The sequence below is a fragment of the Amphiprion ocellaris genome, chromosome 3 (assembly GCF_022539595.1).
Source record: "Amphiprion ocellaris isolate individual 3 ecotype Okinawa chromosome 3, ASM2253959v1, whole genome shotgun sequence".
Classification (NCBI taxonomy): domain Eukaryota; kingdom Metazoa; phylum Chordata; class Actinopteri; family Pomacentridae; genus Amphiprion; species Amphiprion ocellaris.
The window spans coordinates 12,753,442-12,776,626 of record NC_072768.1 but is presented as its reverse complement, the minus strand read 5'-3'; the positions used below and the strand labels follow the sequence as shown (position 1 = coordinate 12,776,626).

The following is a 23,185-nucleotide window of genomic DNA, read 5'->3' as shown; positions in this document are numbered from 1 at the left end:
TGAAGCCAAGTGGAATTCGATGCAGCCATGGATGCAGCAAAATCCATGTGGTCATTTGTGGCTGCATGACGTTTTATCCATGAGTCCAGTCACCAGTAAATTGCCTGTGCTCTGAAGAAGGACCGAGCCCCTCCTCCCCTCCCATCCCCACCTGTCCAACCCCTCGGCTGGTCAAACTTCTCTCCGCTCTTAACAACTGTAACTGAACTGCTATTGTTAGCAGTCTTGAAGCTGTCATTTTCAGCAGAACAAAGGTTATTGCAACCGATTGATAAAAATTTCATTCACAGACAGCCACTTTTATGTGGTGTACGGGGAGGAGAGATGTTTTAAGATGTGTGTTCTGCCCCTGGCGTCCACTGGCACATCTCCTCCTGCCTCCTGTTTAAACTGAGTTCAAAATGATAATGAGAGCAGTGAGCAGCCAGCAGTCCCCCAGCGCTCTGGTGAGCGAAGCAAGAACCACTCAGGACTCCTCTGGGCCTCTAATTGGAACTCTAAATCATTGTGTCACCTGCCACTCAAGGCAGGGTTTGAAAAGGAGGGTGTGGGAACCCATAGATTGGCTGTGATCTCCGGCTGAGGGAGGGACGAGACTAGTGGAGGTGGGCTGTGCTCAGCCTTTAAAGCAGAGAAATTCTAATGACAGCAGGCTGCAGAGGACATAGAAGGAGTGCTCCATGTCCTTTAGCAGATAGTTCACTCTAATGCAATGTTAAGGGACTAAAAGGCTGCGCCAGCATGGCTGCCGATCTCCTGTTGGGGTTCTCATTAACACGAGAGTGAGAGTCGGCAACAGATGCCTTTGGGATCCCTGTCCATCTACTTCACTGTGGAATTTATTTGTTTGGGTTTTTTTTTACCCCTTTTTCTCCTTAGTTTGCCTTTGGCCGAATCCCCATGGACTGTCATCCTTGCCACTGCTAACTCCCACTGTTTGCCTGATGAGGATGTACAAAATCGTGTGCGTCCTCTGAAACACACCATGTCTTCACTATGAGCTGAACATTATACACTTCAGATCCAACCCATGTTGTGTGCAATAAGCCACTCCATCCTGGAATTTAATCACTCGGGACGATCCGTCTCACTTGTGTCGACAGAATTAATTTATAGTTCATCAGAGGTTTTTAAAATTAAGAGCTGTGTGTCGTCACAGAGGTTAAGAAAAAGAAGCAATGATATTCTACCATGCTCTAAAAACAACAGAGAGCTAGTTATTGGAGTTCGGTTTGCTTATTTGGACTGCAAAGCAACGCGGTCAACAGTTGGAGGTGCAGCTAGTGCCTGAGACACGCAGGAGGTGATGAAGGGATTCTGACGCATTGCTTCAGAAATCACACTCCTTTTTTCTCTGAGTCATAACTCAATCTGAACACACAGACGTTGTACACATTTTTGATTTTGCATGGCTTATGAGTCCTGACAATCTCAATATCTCCCATGTCAATTGCAAATAAACATCCAGAACCAGCCATCACTTGGGGAAAAAAGACTTTCTAAAAATTCAGGATGTTTAAGTTTTTGCAGTATACAGTTTAATAGATAACATCCTCCACCAGTCATTTCACAAGACAAGCACCACAGCCTAATGCTGAGAACAGAAATGGTTGTATTAATGACATCAAGATGGTTAGACAGAAGGGCAGATTTAGTCATCGCTCGGTTGCAGAAGGGTGGGTGAAAAGTCTGGTTTCCTGGGCTTTGGAGTCCCGCCAGTCTTTCTGCTGAAACGGGAAGAGACTTTCTCTAAAGGGAGAGAGAGAGATGCAGAGAGCAGTTGAGAGATGGGGTGAAGCAGGGTTGCAAAAAGCAAAGCTTGGCTGGGAGTAGGCACTGTCAGAATATATAGAGTGCATAATTGGAAGCCAGGAAGCGATAGCTTGGGGTGATCAAGTGTGGTCCTCTGCTTGAACTTCAGTTACTATCATAAGTCCATTCAATTTTACAGATGCTTTGCTTTCTTTCTGTGTACAGATATAGTATGACTGGTCTAAATAAACAGTTCAGTCAGCTGTGGAGAAGTGCCGTGAACCTTCCTTGTCTCTCTGTCCGCAACTGTTCAGACTATATTATTCCTATTTTTGGTCTGCCAGAGTCAGCATTTATTGCCATGCTGAGTCTTTGCCTCATGACTTTGCATTATTTGTTCCACAGGGTGAGGACTGTGCTACAGTGTGTCCCCCTGGTCTATTTGGACCAAGCTGTATGTCCACCTGCTCCTGCCATAATCACGCATCCTGCTCTGCTGTTGATGGCTCCTGCATCTGCAGGGAAGGTACAGAATAACTGACTCATGGTAGAGGTTCAGAGCCAGTCCTCCACATTATGAGATATGCTGTTTACTGTAAGATCTGACAAGTTGGATTCTTACATGGATGAACATGTACAGTACATACTGTACTTGTGGACTAAATGTTTGCACATTCTGTGCTGCTGGTTGTTATCCTGTGGATACTGTATCACACACAGCTGCCAGATGATCCCTGCCCTTAATTTATTCTTTGTCCAATTTTTAGTTTAATGAATCATACACCACATTATTTTAAATAAATTATTTTCCTGAGAGAAAATGTTGTGCCATCAGATGTTTTACCCATAAATGTGTTATGTGATTGTTATCTAAACCACCCGGTTTGTATTATAGACTCCACATCTCAAGGTGTGAACAGCTCACATAAAATCATATTTTCCTTCCCAGATTGTTTTATTTGAAGGGCCATGAAGATGTCAAATGTATTTCAGAAAAAAAAGGAAGATAAACAGGGAGCACTCTGGGTGCCTGAGTTTAAAATGCCAGCCTTACTAACACGTCTTCATTTAGAGTGTAAACTGTACATCTATTCTGTCTATAGCACTAAAAACAAACTACAACTGATTTAAATGTCACTCGTTTTACAGGCATTTGTTCATTTAAGTATTTAACAAATCAATATTATGATGAAATGATGACATTTGAGGAAAGGTTAGGGGATCACTAGGGTTCTTATGATGCATCATTAGAGGAACATGAATGTACGTACCAACCAACCAAACAGTTTTTGAGAAATTTTACACCGGAACACAAATGCTAACCTTGAGGTATCACTAGTGGAATTGTTAATGGTGTCTATCTTCTGGAAACAATGAATTCTGTACAAAATTTTCATCTAGTGAGTATTGAGCTCTGGATAACTAAAGACTTTGACTTGGTAGGCCCCTACAGAAAAGATGAAGATGTTACCAAAGTGAGGACAACATGAATGTAACAAATGTAAAACCTATCAGTCTACCAGTTGTCAGGAAACTGAAATCTGAAAGTCTCCCGGTGGCATGACAGAAACAATCAGAAAACCACTAAATTCAGTTGGATTCATCCTCTGTTCAGCCTGAATAACTGTACAAAACTTCATATTAATGCATCCAGTAGTTATTTACTTATTTCAGTGCAGACCAAAGTGGTGGACCAGCCGACTGACAGGACAACATTGCCATCCGTAGAGCTGTGTCACTAGCAGGGATAGAAACTGAAATTATTTTTCCCCCTCATCCCCTGAAGTATATCCTGAACATTCAGATTTATGGTGAAGGTTCACATTCAAGCTTCTGAATCATTTTAGAAGCCTGCAGGGTTAATTTTTGAAAATTGTAACTGTAATATAAAGTAACTGTGTCTATAAAACATTTCCTGCATGAAGGTGTACAGTTTGATGTATTTCTGTTCTTTCTCACCCGAGGCTGGCAGGGTGTTGACTGCTCCATCCTCTGCTCCAGCGGTATGTGGGGTCTGGGCTGTAATCACACATGCTTATGTAGCAATGGAGCTGCATGTGACCCTATAGATGGCACCTGTACTTGTTCTCCAGGATGGAGGGGAGAGCACTGTGACGAGTCCTGCCCTGTAAGTCTGTCACTGAACTGAGACGGTGCTGCAGAGATCCTTGGGGGTCTTCAACACCGTACGACTTGTCACGACTCATTCTGCCCAGGTGTATGGTTTCAAATGTGTAACAGCGAGTTTTTTTTTTTACCATTATCAGGATGGCACCTACGGACTGGAGTGTCGGGAGCGCTGTGACTGCAGCCATGCTGACGGCTGCGATCCAGTGAGCGGCTACTGTCGCTGCTACCCTGGATGGACAGGTTAGTGCTGCTTTTTCAAGCTGAGATTATAATTAACCTCTGAGATATGACCTGCATTTAATAGCTGTTATATCAAACACATCGGTTGCTGGTTAGACACACTGATTTACCAAAACAGGAAAATATGCTGGAGCATCCACGGCTTGTGTTGTACACTGTGTTTCCAGAATGTCTGAGCTGTGTTAGCTGTGTTTTGTTAATTAAATGTTCAATTTATTTTGCCACTGAGCCAGTAGCATAGTCAAATGAGAAATGTTGAGAACTGAGCTCTAAATTAATTATCTTGGCTGACACACTGGATGCTGGTATGCAATCATACTTATATTGCTTCTGTTATTATTATTAACGACTGAAGTGACTCATCAGATACATATTTGGAGACGAAATCAAATAATTGGGCCAGAATGCGCTGAAGACTTGCAGGCACAGCCTGTGATATTTTTTTACTTGTGTTTTCTGCTAATTATTTAATTTTCCAGGTTATTATGAAATCTGACTGCCATTTTTATTCATGAGAGGCTTCGCCCTTTAGCAGCCATCGTAGGCTTTCCATTTGAATTCTAGTTCTCTGTAGATCCAAATACTTCATTTTTCATGAACATATGCCCACTCTGTTTCTTGTCATTTAAACCATTTGCTTACAGGGGGAAAAAGCTGGAGGTAGAAAAGTGTGAATGTCACAGCAAGGGTGAGAACCATTATGCTCAAAAATGAAGCGTCGCATCTGAATGTCAAATACAGGGAGCTAGCTGAGGACCTGGTCTCTGAGCTTGGGTAGAGAGGTGCAGTCAGGGAGGGAAAAGATTCAGCAGGAAAGGTCAAGCCTGTGAGCTCTCAGCAGCCCACTCCATTCAGCCTCCTGAGCTTAGGGCATTTATTCTGGGAAACAATGTGGGTTTTATTATCTGCTAGAACGGCGTTGGCAAAACGGGCCTCTCATGCTCTGAATCCTGCACAGGTCGGGACCATCTGTCAGCCTTAATTGAGTCACCAGGGTGCGGGGCTGGGGGCAGCATGCAGCCCAGTGGGTCGGACAAACACACATACATACATACTTGAATCTTAGTGTCTTCGCAATGGGCTCTCTGAAGGAAGGAGCACCTAGAGAGAGGACCTTGTGGGATTCGTCTCAGGACTAAGTCAGTGATGGAAAAAATGGCTATTTGCAGACACTTTCGAGCCATTTTTTTTCCTGCGTAAACACTGTCATGTCACAGCGCGCTACATCCAGAGCTGGTGTGGCCCTCTACTTCGCTGTCAACTTGCTGTTGGTTTTATCGTGAGGTTTGCGTAAATTGTCAAGAAGCTTGACTCTAGGAGTGTGCGCCAGTAAGTGGCTAAGCTGTCTGTGACCCACACGGTTGTTGCTGAACTGTCGTAAGCCTGACATCAGCCAACAAAGATTTAAAAGAGTGCTCTGAGTAGACACTTGATGCAGCCGCTTCATGCTAGTCCATGATAAATAGGACTTTGCCTTTTATTTCTGAAGACATGCTGGTCCATGTCATAGAGCAGGTAATGTGAGTGTGTGTTTACATGCACTGGGAGAGGGAGTTAAAAAGGGAGAGAGAGGTTTGCTTTACTCGACTCACTCTGTACAAATTGGATAGTGGGACCTCTGGCACTTCTCAGTGAAAAGCCTCTTTTGAAGAGACTTCAGTTCTGGCTTCTCTCACTCTTTCTTCTTCTCCCTCACTAGGCATCCAAAGCCCCTCTGTTTGTCACCATTAGACTGAAAAATGTGATGCTCTGTCTGCATTCATTTTCTGACAGTAAAGGCAGTCACTGTTTTTTTTCTGCCTGGCCTAGCAGAGCCTCAAACACACTTGCACAAGCCTTGCCCTTCTTTTGATGTCCATGGCTTGGCTTCTGACTAAATCACTGCTACCATTCTCCCCTCACCCCTCATCAGCACTAACATTTCCTCTCCTTTACTCCTCCGTGGCAGCCCTAAGGTGCCGCGGTTACTGTATAACATTAGTCCCCAGAGTTTAGTCCAGGTTTAATTCAAAGGTACTGCACTAATGCTGCTTTAATGGCCACACCATTCTCAGATATTCTCATTCAAAGGAAATTTCAAATGAGGCTTCGAACTAAGGGCTGGTGCTTGAAAGGTTACAGAGTTTGCATGTGTGTGAGTGTGCGAATCTAAGTGTGTATGCATGCATTGACATGCAGTGCGTTCTATTTCATGAACCTGTGAGTATGTATGTTATACAGTACATGTGACTTTCCCCCTTTTATCCCACTCTTTTGAAAGCATGGCTATGGCTGAGAGAAAACGTGGTGCTCGAGCGGGTGTGCTGCTGCGATTCCTGTATGGATGCAGTGTTTTGCGTTTGTTAGTTGCGCAAAACACACTGTGACACTTCAAGACTGTGCGCTTGTAGCCTGAGTACTTCCCTTCAGCTCTGCACACTAACCCGGCTCTGCTGAAAGAGAATGGGAGACAAGCTCGGCCTCTCTGGAGACCCAACCCTGTTAATCAACACAGTGCACTGGCAGGGAGCCCCAGTCAGATCAAAAATAAAATACATCTGGAAAGGAAAAACAGAGGAGGAACGATGGGCTGAACTGAAAAAGAAAAACAAGCTCCAAACTGTGGCTAGAATCAATAGCGTATCCATGCTTGATAAATAATCCTGCATAGATCAGGCATTGTGAAAGCTGTCATTAAATGATATGTTTTTACACTACTTAGTTTCAGCAAACCAGTCTTTAGCCTTCTTAGCGTGCATTCACTGAATATTCGTTGTGCTAATGTGCCTGCAGGAATCCACTGTGATAATGTGTGCCCACAAGGCTTCTGGGGACCCAACTGTTCAGTCAGCTGCTCCTGTCAGAACGGAGGATCCTGCTCTCCAGAGGATGGTACATGTGTGTGCGCACCTGGATATAGAGGAACCTCTTGCAAAAGAAGTGAGCTTCCTTCTCTTTCTCACAGCAAACCTGTCTATGTACAAACTTTACAGAAGCAACTAAATGACGCTGATACTCCATCGCAGCGCTGACCTTGACGTGATCTTTAAAGAATTCTTAAAGGGTGAGCCAGCTGGGGAGACGCACTTAGCTGTCGGTCATAACTGCTTGAGTGTAAACCCTTCATCACTGCTATCACTTAATCACGGTGTCTTCATCCCTACGGCATCCCCCCAGACACACACACACACACACACACACACACACAGATACACACACACACACACACACACACACACACCCTCGCCGCTCTACACTGTCCTTAACAACCAGCTCACCGTGGGAGACTCAGAGTCCTCGCCTAAGGCTCATCAGAGGGCACGCTCACTGGGAGTGCCAGCTCTGGTTTCTGAATGGGGTCTGGCTGAAGCCGCTCTCAAGTGATGAGCTCACTGATTGGGAGTGAAACTCGCAGACACAAACCTGTAAACATCAATTTGAGTGGAATGTAAGAGAGAGACTTAAGCAGCTGTGTGTGTCTGAGAGATAGAGAGAGGGGGGAAATGATTACTCCTCTAAATTCAATATTTACTCAGATAATTTACTCGTCAGGTGAAAACCTCATAGCTGCACTTCTGCTGTTTTCTTTCCCCTCATCGAAATTTTAATTGAGGGATTACATGATTCTCCAGAGGCTGATAAAAATGTATCACACCTGGTGCTTTAAATAAAATCAAAACTCCACAGTGTGTGATTGTCAAACTATAACTGAGGCTGTTTTGTCAGTTCCTAAAAAGGTTTCTGTTTTTTAAATGCCTTATTGTCCCCTGAGCATAGTGATATTAGAATGGAAATCGCTGCTTAAAAAATAGGAACATAACACAGATTCCTAAGGCTCTCGAAGTACTGAATATTAAATATGTTTTCAAAATAAATTGCAGGCTCTTATCACAGTTACACAGTTGATGGTCTTGGTATAAATTGTGAACATAATTACCTTTACGGCACCCTTTAAATATCCATTGGTTCATTCTTTCAATTAACTATGCATTATTAACACACAGTCGTGTTCTTCCTGATATATCCAGATCGGCAAGCTGCTCTCAAGACTTGACATAAAACAGACTTTCTCGATTCTCTCTCAACTCTTTTACTGTTCCATCTGTGGGAGCAGATGAAATGGCAGTGATTACAATAAAGACTGGCTTTTCTGCTTTCTCCCTCCCCTTGCTGTCTCTCCTCGTCTTTTCTGCTTTAATTCTTCCGGCCTTGATTTTTCTCTGCTCCCCTGATCGCTCTTGTCATGCTTTGTTTTATTATTATATACCTCTTGTTCCATCCAACGCTGGCGGCTGATTTCCCCCCTCTGCTGACACGCTCTGCCGGCTCCAGTCTGCTCTCCAGGGTTCTACGGCCACCGTTGCAGCCAGTCGTGTCCCCAGTGTGTCCACAGCACCGGGCCCTGCCATCATGTCACGGGCCACTGTGAGTGCCTGTCCGGCTTCTCTGGTTCTCTGTGCAACCAAGGCAAGTAGCCCTCTATGTCCTTTTGGCATTTTGCTTCTGTTTCCCTTACTATAGAATTCATTCACTGTGACGTTTTACTTTTAGCTGCTTGAAAACTCTAAGTAGAGTTCATATTTGAAAAGGCTCTCCAGTTTTGCCTTGACACAAATACAGAAATGATGAAGTAATAAATCTGTGAATCACTGAAGTTGAAATAGTACAGTGCTAAATGTTATCATACGTTGAATCTGACAATATCTCATAAAAATAGGTTCTAATACCCTTTTTTTAACCCTCTGTATTTGGTGAGAACATCTGTACACTTCCCATGACCTGCTGCCTCTCCCACTGGCAGCCTTGAAACTTTCAATAATGTCTATTATCAGTGCACCCAATACCAAAAAAAAACAAAACAACCTTCAACAGAAGCTTGAAATTTGCTGAGACACACTTTTCAGACAAAGAATACATTAAGTGGATGTTGCTGTCCGCCTGCTTAATTCTGCTAAGAGAGCTGCATGTAAATTGCTTTTCACGAACACACAAAGACAAAGAAACAACGGATATGCGCATCTGTTCTTCTTGTTAAATTTAATTTCAAGGCGACCTTTCTGTTGTGTATTGCCTTAATTGGGGATGTTTTAATCACACAAGAAAACCTTGATGAGAATGTTGTGAGAAAACATCTGAGTTTATTCTGCTGTCTTTGTCTTGCCTCCTTGAAATTCCCTGTTGTAGCCTGAGGTGTGTTTGATTAAGAATCATGAGTAAATTTCACAGATCTGTTTCTCTCTGAGACAACATATGTCAACAAATAATATGTTTAATTGTCATGCGCTGTGGTGAAAAATGTGTTACAAGAGAGTTTTTCTTAAGAGTATAGCTTGAAGCTTTGTAGGTGTATTATAAGAAACTGATAAGGAGAATGAAGTTAAAATGTCAATTTTCATGTCAACACTTTCTGGCGTTTTACCTCCATCTTTTGCACTAAATGTACACAGCTGAATATTAACTCATTAGCTCATGTTTGTGACTATTTGTACGACCAAAGGTAGCGTTATTGTCTTGTCAGCAGTCCCTCGTTAGCCGTAAAGTGCATTAGAAATCTGCTCTCCATCACTGTGTAGTGAAAAGACACCACATAAAAATGTACTGTAGATTCTTTACTTCTAATAATTTGCCATTTTTTATAAATTACAGAAAGGCAATGAGGAATTTTTAAAATTCTCTTTCATGGCTTTGAGCAATGTCTTATAAATAAAGGTTTAATAGCATAGCTGAAAGAAGAGGAAGAAGCAAAAATGAGAGCCGGTCCTAATTTGTCTGGACTATAATTACTGATGAGCAGGCGTTAGGCGACGAGGGACGAAGGTGGCCGACAACATGCACATTCTCTTCTTACTGAAGCCCACTGGTATCCTCACTTGTCCTCTGTCCAACACAAAGTCCCAGCCTAATGAAGCTCTCCTGGTGAGCCGAGGCTCCAATCCCCAGAAGCAGCAGTATGGGGGAGCCAGCATCATGGCTTAATGACAACCTGCTTGAAGGAGCTTGAAAGAGCTCTGAAGAAGAGGGGAAAGCCAGTTGAAATGTAATCATTAAAATCACCCCACATGAAAATGAGGCAGCACCATCTCTTTCACAGCCAGCCACCTTATCAGATATTTCCAACGCTGGGCTATTCTCTTTATGTGAGACCTTTAATGTATCTGCTGGCGCTGCAGCTCCCTGATCCTGATGCTTAGATACACCTTGGTTCAATTTGTCCCCTGGCTCAACGAAGAAAACACAATGGAGGTTTCATTGGAAATGATATCTTTTATTGAAGAGTGCCGGAGTGCATTGAAATATTAATTTCATAAAAAATTTACACAGTGGTCTGTGTACATGGTCTATTTTAATTCTGTGGTGCATCACTCATTCCACTCTAGTGAGTGGAAATAGGGCAGTTGTGCCACTGGAGGCAGTGATTGACTCCTCCTTTTGTCTAAACAGATCACTTCATGTCCACTCAAATTGAACAATATCATCCATTAGAGGAATCTGTTTATACAACCTTTCATAGAATGAGTTTGTTTGCATAAATGTGCTCGCAGTAATTTGCCCAAGTCTGATGTCATAATGTTAATGGATTTTGCTAATCTTTTCATATAAGTGATAACACACGTATCAAGGTTGTTTTGTAAAGTGATGTGTTGTTTCTTCTGTTTTGCAGTGTGTCCGAGCGGCCGGTATGGCAGAGCGTGCGCTGAGATCTGCCTCTGCACCAACAACGGCACCTGCAACCCCATTGACGGCTCCTGCCAATGCTTCCCGGGCTGGATAGGAGAGGATTGCTCTCAGGGTATGGCTTCTCTCCTTCATCCTGCGTGCAATTTGCTCATTTTCCAATATTTCCCCCCCGCCTCTCATTGTCTGTCTCCACTCCTAATTTCTCTCTCACTCTTACCTTCATACGCATTAATCATTTTCATGACCCGACACACTCCAAGAACTACCCTCACACCCAGCTGATGTAAAACACATAGCTTGCTTAAATGATTGTTGTAATACATTATGCTCTTTGATTTACAGCACTGTAGGCCAAAGATCATTAACAGAACTTGGAGCCGCCATGCCGAGGGAAATTGATGTGTGTTTTTTTTAATTGCATTAACTACTTAAAGTAAAAATAACTTATGATCAAATAGATAATCCTCGATAGATATGCACCCTGACACCCACGCCTGCTCGTGGAATACAAAACGTGGACTTGTGGAGGGTGATGATCAAACGCTTGTTTCTGCAACAAAGTACACGGTGTAATGTATTGCATAAATGTGTAGAGGCTGTCTAGACATTTGCTCAGACATATGTGCTTCATGTATGCATGTGTAGGAGTCTGTATGGGAGAGTGTGTGACCTGAGCTTGACTGTGTCTCTGGCGTCTGCAGCCTGTCCCTCTGGGCACTGGGGCCCTGATTGTCTCAACTCGTGTAACTGTCACAACGGAGCCCAGTGCAGTGCCTATGATGGGGAGTGCAGGTGCAGCCCCGGCTGGACCGGTCTCTACTGCACACAGCGTGAGTTTCTCCCATCCAGTTAACAGACACACAGTGTCATCTACTGGTAATCTAATAGAACTGCAGTAGATGACGAGAGGAACAATACATTTTTACAGACTGCAGAGTAATAGGATGATATTAAGTTTTTATTTGCTGTTTTTATAGAGAGAGCAACATCAAAATGATACTAATGGTCACTTCATTGTTTTGCCCATAATGCATTCCAGTCATTTACCCAGAAATAGAGCAGATCATCAGCATCCGTCCACTAATCTGAATTCCATTATCTATAACCTCAAGGGTTTATTCAGTATTGTTTGTACTGTTTTTGTTTTTGTGTTTGAAAAATACATTTATTTTAGCTGTTTTTGTTTTTTTCTTCACATAGATTCTTACTATTTCCAGTTGTCCTGTTCCCTCTATCCACCTCTAGGTTATGTTAACAGCATAACTGCATTTTCTGCTGAAGCAGGAAATCTTTCATTTTCCATTCACTCACATTGTCCCTTATTGAGTATGCAGCAGAGACATTGAATTGTATTGATTTTCCTGTTCCCTTGGAATATGACCTCGACTCTTTACATTGTCTTCCCGTCTCTTTGTTTTCTCCACCCCTCCCGCCACAACGTTTTATACATCTCCGTTCCAGGCTGTCCTTCAGGGTTCTACGGCAGAGACTGCTCTGAAGTCTGTCGCTGTCAAAACGGCGCAGATTGTGATCACATCTCTGGCCAGTGCGCTTGCCGAACCGGCTTCACTGGGACGGGCTGTGAGCAGAGTTGAGTAGGCCCAGCACATTTTAACTCTGAGCAAAATTACACCCTGTGGATGAGTGTGGTTATGGATGTGTGTTCTCTAAACACTTTGGCTCCCACTCTGTAAGTGCTTTAATTTTGATGGGTGCAGTAATGTGGCTCTCTGTCATGCAGAGTGTCCTGCTGGCACATTTGGATACGGCTGCCAGCAGCTGTGTGAGTGCCTGAACAATGCTACCTGTGACTATGTGACTGGAACATGCTACTGCAGCCCTGGATATAAAGGCATCCGTTGTGATCAAGGTGAGAGGTGACCGAGGTAGTGGAGGCTTTGTGGTGTGTTGTCGCTTGAACGCAGATGCGTTGTTTAAACAACATGCTTTGTGTGTTTTCTCTGTAGCAGCTCTGATGATGGAGGAGCTGAACCCGTACACTAAGATCAGTCCGGCGAGAGGGTCGGAGCGCCAGTCTGCAGGGGCTGTCATGGGCATCATCTTTCTCCTCCTCATCATCATGGCCATGCTAAGTCTCTTTGTGTGGTACAGGCAGAGGCAGAGGGACAAAGGCCATGAGATCCAGCCCAGTGTGTCCTACACACAGGCCATGCACATCACCAACACTGACTATTCTCTGTCTGGTAAGATATTTTACGCTCTGAACGTTTGCCTGCATTGACTAAATAACTGTGCATTTATCCATTAATTACAGCACAATGCCACTAAAATGTTAAATAATTCAAAATTGCATCACAATGCAACAGATATATTACTTCAAGCTGAAGCGTAGGCTGTTTTAACTCATGTACAACTGAAAGAAAACAGACAGGATAAACTAGATTGAAAATATGGGCTCCAAAGTATAACCTCAACGCAACAAAAGTGAGCACACCTGCATCCACTGCAATAAAAGTGAGCTACACCTAATTCTCAGGTGAGACTAACTGTATGAACAGTGTTATACAATAAACTGTGAAGGCTGCAGCTTGTTCAGTTCTAGCCTGGGCTCTGCATTTGAACAAGTAAGACAGTAGAAATTACACAGGCTTTACTCACTTTTGTTGCAGTTGGTTCTTAAATTGTGGACTTTTCAATTGTGTTTCTATTTGTCAAATGTTTCTGTTTTTTAGGGTTTTGGTTAAGATGTGCAAAAATGCAACATTTTTGTCTATTGCACTCAATTTTGTTGTATTCTTTTGATCTATATAGTTTTAATTAAATGTGATTCGTTGTGGGTAAACATGCATGACAACAGTAGATAAAAACTATTGCAAGCACGAACGCATCCATTTAACTTTTGAACCTCTCACTCTGTAAACCCTCAGAGTGTGGCAGCACTGTTGCGATGAGGACCAGCGCTCCAGAGATCAGCCAGAGCCAGAACAGCAGCAGCAGCAGCGGCCAGTGTTTCTCCAACCCCAGTTACCACACTGTGGCTCAGTGTAATGTCGTCTCAACCATTTCCAGCAACCTGGACGGCACTCTGACCCTCAAAGTATGACCGTTCTCCATGTGTGCTCAAACAAAATTTAATTTCCCAGTAACAAACAATAGTACAAAAGCAACAGCGTATTGTGTTCTTCCTTTTCACAGTCGGGCACCCTGAAGAGCAGAAATGGCTCTGAATGGAGAGCTTACTGCAACCTCAATGACCTAGGTCAGTCCTCCTCTTTCTTATCATGTAACACCACACACACGTGGAATTTCGGCTTTCCACAACCTTCGATTGAGGGTCAAAGTCGCACGTGTCATTAGTGCAGACCTTTTATTGGCGGTCGCCTGCTGTGAATGAAGATGAACCAGGGGTCTCTTGTTAGATATAACCTTTGCTCTGATTTTGATAAGATATGCGGGTGGGACAGAGAAAGCAGCGGTGTGAAGATGAATAGGGGTCACTGTGAGCTCATTAGTCCTCTTTCACTTCCACCAGTGGCACATTTTTCTATGATGGCTTACATTGGGTCAAACACTGCACTCTTAGGCTGTGAATTATAGAAAATTAACTGTGGGAATTTTAAACAGCATACTAGCACTCAAGGAATCACTTATAACACACAACTATACTGTAGATTTAAGCATTTTAGAGGTGTTTATTTGTGTTTCTGGCAACTATTAGATTTGAACTCAGTTGTAGCAATGTAAATCTATGCCTTCATACTACAGCAGAAGTTATAATTGGTTATAAAATACTGTACTTTAATAAGCACCCACAAAATGCTGTTATATCTGCCTTCAGCTACAGTGTAGTGTATTAGAAAAGGTTAGTAGAAGGTGCTAAAGAGTTGTCAAGATTATATATTAAACACATAAATCATGTTCACAGTCTGTTGGTTTGTGGTAGTGCAAACTGAAAGAGACTGTAAATACTGATTATAGCCTCATTACTGAGAAACATCATGTGAATCCTTCAATTCAAAAAAGGACTTATTCTGATTGTACTCTGATTCTTGAGAAATCAACTAATATCAACTCATCACATATTTTGTTTTCTTTCTGTCTTTGATATTTTGTTGCTGTGCAAATATCCCATTTTTGACCACAGCTGATGTAAACTTGGAAGCCCAGGGGTAATGTGAGAGCCTGCAACAAGCTTGTTTTCCTTCAAAAAATAAATAACATACAGAGTACAGTGCAGCCTAATGAGAAACTACCTGTCAACTTGCACACAGCAGGAAAATGCATGTGTGATGTATGACTTTCATGTTTTGACATTTGTTCCAGATGTTCAGCAGGGTGAACAGACACAAAGGGGCATCAGAAAAGGTAAATTGTTAATTGCGATAACAGTTTCTGTGTGTAGCATGTGTGTGCAAACATATTCTGCATGTGGAATCCTGTTAAGCTTCAAAAGCACCACATTTTTTACTAAATCCTTTTATGCTTAACAGCCAATGTATCAATTTTCGCAATTGGGCTCTCCTCTCCCCTGAGACTGCTATTTCTTTGACCTAAAATCCCATATCCATATATTCTCCCTGATTTATGTGGAAACTCACTGCACTTTGGACAAGATCATGGTGGGCTGAGGTTTTATTCCAGCAGTAATTGCTCTCTATGGCTCAGTGCCTGATACGTCATTTTGTCTCCCACACTGTGCAGTTGGTGGTGAATGTGAGGGACCCAGGGGTGTGAAGAGTGGTCTGAAGGGGCTTTGCCGCGGTCTCTAATGAGCCCTCTTATCAGACTGATGAGACTGTTATGGATGAGATGAGGCTTCCACTCTCTCCCCTTTGTACTCTGGTTACTACCGCCATTAGTCACCTGCCAGAGACAAAAGAAGTTCAGCTTCCTCATGGCCACGAGTTCCCTGGGCCACGCTGATATCCGTTTAAATTTAACTGGTTTAATATCAGAGCCCAGGTTAACACCGCTGTTATAAGTCAGTGACAATCGCTTCATCTTTAGTGATACTGAACATGTCCTTGTCTTGCCGCTGCTGTAGATTACATCAAGGGCTCCATGTGCAGCAACAGCTCCTGCTCCCTGAATAGTGAGAATCCATACGCCACCATTAGAGACCCACCAGGGCTGGCTTGCAAGCACACAGAGAACAGCTATGTGGAGATGAAATCCCCCTCCCACCGTGAAGTGCCCTTTGGAGGCACTGCCACCCTCCTGGGCAGTGCGAGCAGGAATGTCTATGATGTTGGTGAGTGCGTTGTTGCTCTGGTGTTTGGAGCTCAGCAGGGTCCTACAGTTTGTGGCCTCTCTGGTCAAGTCCCACGCTGCGAGCCTGTACAGACTTTGTGAGCCTTGATAAGAGGAAATGTGAGCTGCCTCTCTATTGCATGCGCCTCTCCTTTCTCTTTTTTCCTTCAGTGTGTGCCTGCTGCTCTGTAGCCTCCGTGTTTCTCATGCACCTCTCCCACTTTGTTTCCTTCCCTTCTTCCCTCGAACTACCACAGAGCCCACGGTGAGCGTCCTGCAGGGACCCAATGGAATGGCCACCGGCTTCTCCCAGAGCCCCTATGACCTTCCCCGCAGCAGCCACATCCCCAACCACTATGACATACTGCCCATGCGCCACAGCCCCACACACACACCCCCGCCACCCCCAGAAAGCCCCAGCTCCCTGCTCTAGAGGGCGCTCCCTCCGCCTGGCCCTGACAGCGTGCCGGCAACTTTCAGCCAACTTTCAACCGACGGCCCTCCCTTTGTCTCCGTGTGTGTTTGATTAGATACTGAGATGTTGAGATGGAGGGACAGCCGCAACTCCTCCGGACACTGCTCTCACTCGCACTCTTTCTGTAGCCCCGAAGGAGGGAGGGGAGGAAAGAGTGTCTCACTCAACAGTGACCATTCACCCATTTTATTTTCTTATATAACTGATCACTCAAACTGCTGCCTGGCCTCTTAATGGACCTCCTGAAGTGGAATGTCGTGGTTCCAAACAGTGCTTAGGGGCAGTATACATGGGTTGGGTGGCCAGTTTATTTACAGGGAGAGAGCTATACTCGTGCTCATTTTTAGCCCATGATATAGGTTTACTATTCAAGAGCAGCCAAGTGTTCATAATATACCCCTAAACAGAGGTGATTTTCCCCTCAAGAAGGAGCCGTCACCATGTCAAAGCAGGAAAAGGTTTACGACATCAGAGGTTCTGGATTTTGACTGTGTGCAGCAGCTGCAGATCACAGTACAACTGACATGATGTACTTATGATCATCTACGCAGAACTGAGGAGAAAGTAGAGAATATTCAAAACATGGAAAGTGGGCCAAGTCTGAGAAAGCATGGGTACATAGTAAAATATTGTAATGGTTCTTTATTCACTGTTATCCAGTAATGATCACACAGATAATGCTAATGTGATCCCTGTTTGTAACTAAAGAGCTTCTTTAAATTTTAGTGTTCATGAGGCCCAGTGTGTCTGGACATGTATTCAGGTCACCAGTGTTCATGCATTTCTTGCATTACTGAGAGTTACACACATACAGTAAGTATAAAGTTTGGATTTTCCCCCACTCTAATGAAGTGATCTGATCTTGTGTTGTTTTCTATGTGAAAGCTTTTTTTCTTGCAAATGTCTTAGTTTACATTTTTACAATACTGGGTGTTAAGAAGGGATTGCTTTGACCTTATATGTTTTGTATTTATAAAGATAATTGCTTTATTATTTATTAATTGATATTAGTGATGGTGTTTTTTTAATCAATGTGACTCTAGAATCAAAAAAAGATGAGCATGATCAGATAATGGATACCCACTGTTGTAGATAACACACAATTTATCTTCTTGCGAGATTATCAGTGTCATTTTGTGAACTGTTTTTGAAGTCACTTAAAATGTTCTATCTCTCTCTCTCTGTTAAATTGTAAATTGAAAATAAGATTTCATCTGACCAATTTAAGACCCACAAATACCCTGTGCAGTATTTATAAAAGGAACCATGTGTATAAAGTCCATTTCTAAAATATTTTATGTTCGTATCAGGCTAATTAACTTCTTTATTTATTGAACTGAATTTACTCATTCACTATGTGAATTCCATTTCACCCTCTGTAGAAGCAATAACATGTTGACAATCGATGCACAGACAGCGTTTCATTAGTGCTGGACATTATGCCATCTTTGACCAGTTTGGTGACAGTGGATCATACTTAATGTGACTTCGTCCTCTGAGGAAGGTTTTCCTAGTTGCTGTCATATCAAAGCTGGTTGTTGTTTTTGGTACATAAGTTTCAGATTAAACACTTCTTCTGCCATCCAAAACCTGTTTCAGTCAGATTTATCCTGGAAAAGATGAATGTACATAATGAACAATTCCAGTCTAACAAAGAAGAAATGATATTGGTTGACTTTGTTTTTACAAATCCTAAGTGTCTTCATATTGTCAAAATTTTGCCCAGAGTCTCTGGGTGTGGAAATGAATGTCCACACATTATGTTCTGTATAAAAACATCAAAATTCACAAATAGATGTTTTCTGAAAGTGCTCCGATGTTAAATATGTAATGTGCAAAGCAAATACAACGATGGCTTACTGTGTAATCTGGTATGGTACAGCCTGTGGTTTTATCCACTAGATTAGGTTTAGACCATTAATGCTACACATGAGGGACACAGCACAAAATTAACAACGTCAAATGTTGGAGGGCCTGGAAATCTTGAAGAGAAATGAGCTACTTGAACAAGACACACATGGACAAGGATTGAGAGTACTAAATTGATGGAATGCTACTAAACAACAGGCCCAATGAGAGATGTTTCATGCACTGTATGTACTCACTGAATAAGCAGAACATCCACAATGATTTAGAAGCAGCTGGTCATCCAGTGGTGGAACATAAAAGCTACTGTCACAGGAGAACAGTGTTAAAGAAACAAGTGATACCCCACCGCAAGGCATGACAGCTCCATCCACTGAGCTGAGGCTATCCCCACTACCATCATCCCTAAAACCAATGATTTTGTGGGTGCAGCTGCATCAGTAATCTATTGAAATACTTGGGCTTAGGATCAAAAATGCAGCATTCAGAGAGTGCCCTCCATAGAGAAGGTTGGAAGCTAAGATCAAGAAAGCCCTCTGGCAAGAAATCCCAGAGGGACACTAAGTGGGCTCTTGAGACTGCAGAACAAAGACACAGCTCACAGCACAGCTTCTGGTCTAGTGAACTGCTAGACTGAAGAGACACACCAGGGAAGTGGTGGCCAAGAGAATAAATAGTGTGTTCTGCAAAGACTCTTCCAGGGTGTATTCCCAGCTGCAAGGGAACAGCAGCACAAGGACAGACCCATCAACAACACATGGAAGAGAAAGGCATCACAACACCATTGCCACAGTAACTTCCTGTAACAATAACCAGTTATCATCACAAAGGTAGACATTGGATTTCATGGCAGCCTGGTGGCTAAAGAAGCTAAGAGAGGTCCATTATCACCTGGCAGTACAAATGATTGAAATGCTAATAACAGGATTCACCAAGACTGACTAACAATGACAGGACAATTCTGATAATGACGGACACTTGAAACATTTACCAATACCCTGTCCCTCCACAATATGGAAGTTCCTTTCATGTTTATAGCAGCCAATTTCAGTAAACACATTAGTTTTGCAAACAGTACTAGAGGGCTAAAACACTACTGGTCGATAGACAAGTCACCAAAGACTCTAAGACTACACGGACCAATAGACTGAACACTGCCTGGATTGACTACAAGAAAACCTACGACTCAGTGGGCCACACATTGATATTAGTGTTTGGCAATATACAAGACTATAGAGCCACTGATCAGCTTTATCAAGAACTCAATACAACTGTCAAAAATAATGCTGCAAGACATCTTCAAGGTTGGCTTCCAGCACAAGTCATTATCAAATGTGCCAAATACCGAAGTGGTGCACTGGCCCCGTCATCATCCTCAAGCAGATCATTACAATGAGTGGATATTGATATGGATTCAGAAATGAAGTCACCATCAGCCAATGATATCAAGCTGTACACCAGGAGTAAACAAGACATTAGCTCTCTTCCACCTCACCAGGATCTACAGTGAGGACATCAGGATGTCATTCAGACTGGATATCTGTTGCTGGATGGTGAAAGACAAGAGGATGAAAGAAAGAGAAGAAAGATGATCAAAACTGAAGGGGTGTAGTTACTACAAGGCAGAATAGCAGATATAAAGAACGGCTACAATTACCTGGGTATCCTACAGATCAATGAGAGTAATGATGAGGATATAAGGAGGTCAGTCACAACCAAATAAACCCAGAGAGTAAGACTGGTGCTGAGAAGGCAGTGGTAGGAATAAGATCTAAGCCATTACCATGAATCCCCTTCCAGCCATTAGACACTCATCTGGAACAGTAAGCTTTCCACAGGAGGACATGAATGTGATTGATGTCAACACACGAAGACTTTTTACAGTGCACTTGTGCTTCCACCTGAAGTCCAGCATGCTGAGGCTCTATGAGTAACAATCAGATGGTGCACAGGGATTAGTGAATGTCAGAGCCACTATCCAAGATCAAACAAGGCCCAGCCACGAATACGTCAGGAAGATCGCCCCTGGGATGACCTGCTCATAGAGTGCCTCAGGCAGCAGAAGACAGAGTGATGAGGAACTCAAGGAAATACACAGGCAGACCAAACCGTTCCATGGGATGTATCGATGTCAGATAGAGGACATAGCTAACATCAAGAAGCCCTGCTGGTGGCTAGAAAAGGCAGGTAGAGAGGATCTCACCATGGCAACATGAGAATAGGTCGGCGCACCAGGCCTCAGTATGTACAACATTTGTTGCCATGTATATTTATACAGTATATAGTACAGAAGACATATAGTCTATAGTGGCAACAATGGTGCACTTTGGGGAAAAAAAACTGTGCAGGTGGTATGCAGCAATTGAAAAGTTTCTTTTGCATAATTTATTAACTAACTGAACACCAGATGAAACAGCAGTGTTTTACTGTATCCTGTGGTTGAAACCTGCCATAGGAATGAAGCCACAGGGTCCTCGAGCTCACATCATTGCAGCGAGTTGAAACATTAAACCACTGGAGGCCGACAAAGCCAAGATTTTTATGAGGTGTTTAGTTATTCTTTAATTTCCAAATGCACTGGTCTGTACAGATGTACGTTTGACAACACAGTTTCATGTTTAAACATTTATATATTTAGCTGATTCAATATATTTGGCACAATGTAAATCTAAACTGACAAAACACAAGGACAACATATAGTATAAGCAAAATTATATTGCATTGATAATGTAATATCCACCATATATATCTAGTCTGTGACATTTATGAACAATGTTTCAATAAATGAACAATCTTGTATCTCACCGCACTATAGCATTTCACAACACCTCACAGCATGTTACAGGGCTGAAGTCTCTTCCAGGCACTAATTTAACTGCTGGTTCAGTGGTGACATCAGCCCATAGACTGTAAAAAAAATATAAAAATAAAAATAAAATCATGAAAGCATGGAACAGTAAAAACAGTGTCCTTTCAATGTAATGTTAAATCTAAAGCACTCTGTGTCTTCTTAAGAGACATTGTGGAACTGTGGCTAATTAGGTTTCCTATCATTAGTTTAATTATTAGAAGTGGGAGACAGTGCAGTGAGCCTGCTCATCACTGTAGAGGAGCTCTAATTGTTCATCAGCAGTAAGGAGTCGATGTCTTGAACTCCACAGTTGATGGACAGACCATCCAGCTGACAGTCACCCAGTCCAGAGTGATGCCCCACTGAAAGGAAAAGCAGCCAATGGGTCAAGGAGCTAATGGACCGAATACAAGCTGGCACTTTAAACGGAACTAGAAGAAAAGAGAGGCAAAGCAAGACGAGGTCACACTGCAGCTAGGTGAGCACTCAAGAGATTTTGTAGCTTGTTATCGTCTCAGCACAGAAATAATTTATGTGACTTTCTCAGAGCTCAGACAGGGCAGGGATTCAAAGACACCAACAAAACAGACACCTCAGTTAACTTAGACATCAGAATGAAAACTGGGACGATGTTGAACAGTGAACAGGAAAGTTCTGTGTGGGTGAAAACAGAATAAATCGAAGCTTTCTATAAAGGTGCTAAAACTACTGCTTTTGTTCAGGTGAAGCTATTATCACTGCTGCTGGGGAACTTGTGGACTCTAGATGTCACAATCCCCCCGTGTTGGTGTGTGTTCTACGTATTTTTTTAATCCTCCTTTTAGTATAAATGTTGTGTGACTGGTGTTTTTCAGCTTTAGTTGACTTGTTTTCGTGGGAAGAGCAGCACACCTGTGTGCAATGAGACGGAGAGACAATCTAAGGAGGATCCTCATCAGGAGTATATTGAGGTTAACAGATGGCAGCAGGCTACTGCTTGGTATAGTCTTTGCAGGAGACCATCGGCTTGTAGCAGGATGTTCTCAGTCTCTCAGCTCTTTTAGTTTTCTGCTGCCTCTGTCTTACATTGAGAGCGATCACATTCTTTGTACTAAGCTGTGAATTCTTTTCCACCGACCTCATGTCACTGAATTGAATTTCCATGTAAAATGTGCCATCAGATATGTTATTTAACCTTGTGTGTCCTTTCTCTGCTCTAAGGATTTCTAAATTGTCATTGACACATCCACATCTGTCCACAGCTGTACTCCATCATTTCTAATTTAGCAGTGTCAGCTGTCTCACAGGAGGCCATTTGTTCTCCTTTCAAACACATTTACATTTCACATTAAAGATAAATCAGAGACAGAATGCATTCTTTCTCCTTCGTTCTTATTTATATTTCAGTGTGATGTGTTAAATACTTTACTCATAAGTTAATTCCACGTAGCCAGACATACCTCTACAGTGCTATGCATGAGTTGTACAGACTTCGCTGCATATTTCTGCTGAATTAAATCACTGTTTACATATACTACACTAATTATGTGCAACAGACAAGTTTTAGCAGGTAATGATACAACAGCATATAGTGTAAATATTTAGTTAGTTTTTTTTATAGATATATATCAAACAATAAGAAGTAGTAAAGAAGTGAATGGTAATAATACTGACATGGTAAGACAAGTCTTTTCTTTAATACAGCACCATCAGAAGATACAACACGATACGATATGATATGATAAGCCTTTATTAATCTCACAGTGGGAATTTTTGCAGTGTTACAGCAGCAAAAGACAGTGCAAGCATTTAAGAAACGCATTATAACAATAAGAATAAACCAAAACATACTTTTACTAGTTACAGAAATAACAGTATTGTACATAACAGTGGTATTGCACAGATTATTTCAGGAATAGAATTCTGAAATGAATATTAATATTGCTCAGATGATTATCTATATTGCACAGACTGCACGTATGTAGAAATAGCACAGGAACCAATAGTTATCCAGCTCAAACTTC

The 23,185-nt window shown here is 42.5% G+C and overlaps 1 protein-coding gene across 7 annotated transcripts in view; it reads left to right on the top strand.

Annotated features, from left to right (window-relative positions):
* Window positions 1–18,228, top strand: part of megf11 (multiple EGF-like-domains 11) — a 69,623-nt gene extending 51,395 nt beyond the window's left edge. For 2 of the 7 annotated variants that reach the window (XM_023277197.3, XM_023277196.3), the window contains 14 exons: window positions 2,158–2,278; window positions 3,717–3,880; window positions 4,020–4,122; window positions 6,895–7,041; window positions 8,434–8,568; window positions 10,763–10,891; window positions 12,241–12,369; window positions 12,521–12,649; window positions 12,747–12,983; window positions 13,668–13,837; window positions 13,936–13,999; window positions 15,064–15,105; window positions 15,785–15,991; window positions 16,248–18,225. In XM_023277197.3, the coding sequence (XP_023132965.1) occupies window positions 2,158–2,278; window positions 3,717–3,880; window positions 4,020–4,122; window positions 6,895–7,041; window positions 8,434–8,568; window positions 10,763–10,891; window positions 12,241–12,369; window positions 12,521–12,649; window positions 12,747–12,983; window positions 13,668–13,837; window positions 13,936–13,999; window positions 15,064–15,105; window positions 15,785–15,991; window positions 16,248–16,423 (1,953 nt within the window). In that variant the 3' untranslated portion in view covers window positions 16,424–18,225. Of the gene's footprint in view, window positions 1–2,157; window positions 2,279–3,716; window positions 3,881–4,019; window positions 4,123–6,894; window positions 7,042–8,433; window positions 8,569–10,762; window positions 10,892–11,480; window positions 11,610–12,240; window positions 12,370–12,520; window positions 12,650–12,746; window positions 12,984–13,667; window positions 13,838–13,935; window positions 14,000–15,063; window positions 15,106–15,784; window positions 15,992–16,247 lie in introns of all 7 variants that reach the window. The other 5 variants (XM_023277193.3, XM_023277195.3, XM_023277191.3 and 2 more) reach the window with 5 other exon arrangements.
* The last annotated feature ends 4,957 nt before the right edge of the window (window positions 18,229–23,185 follow it).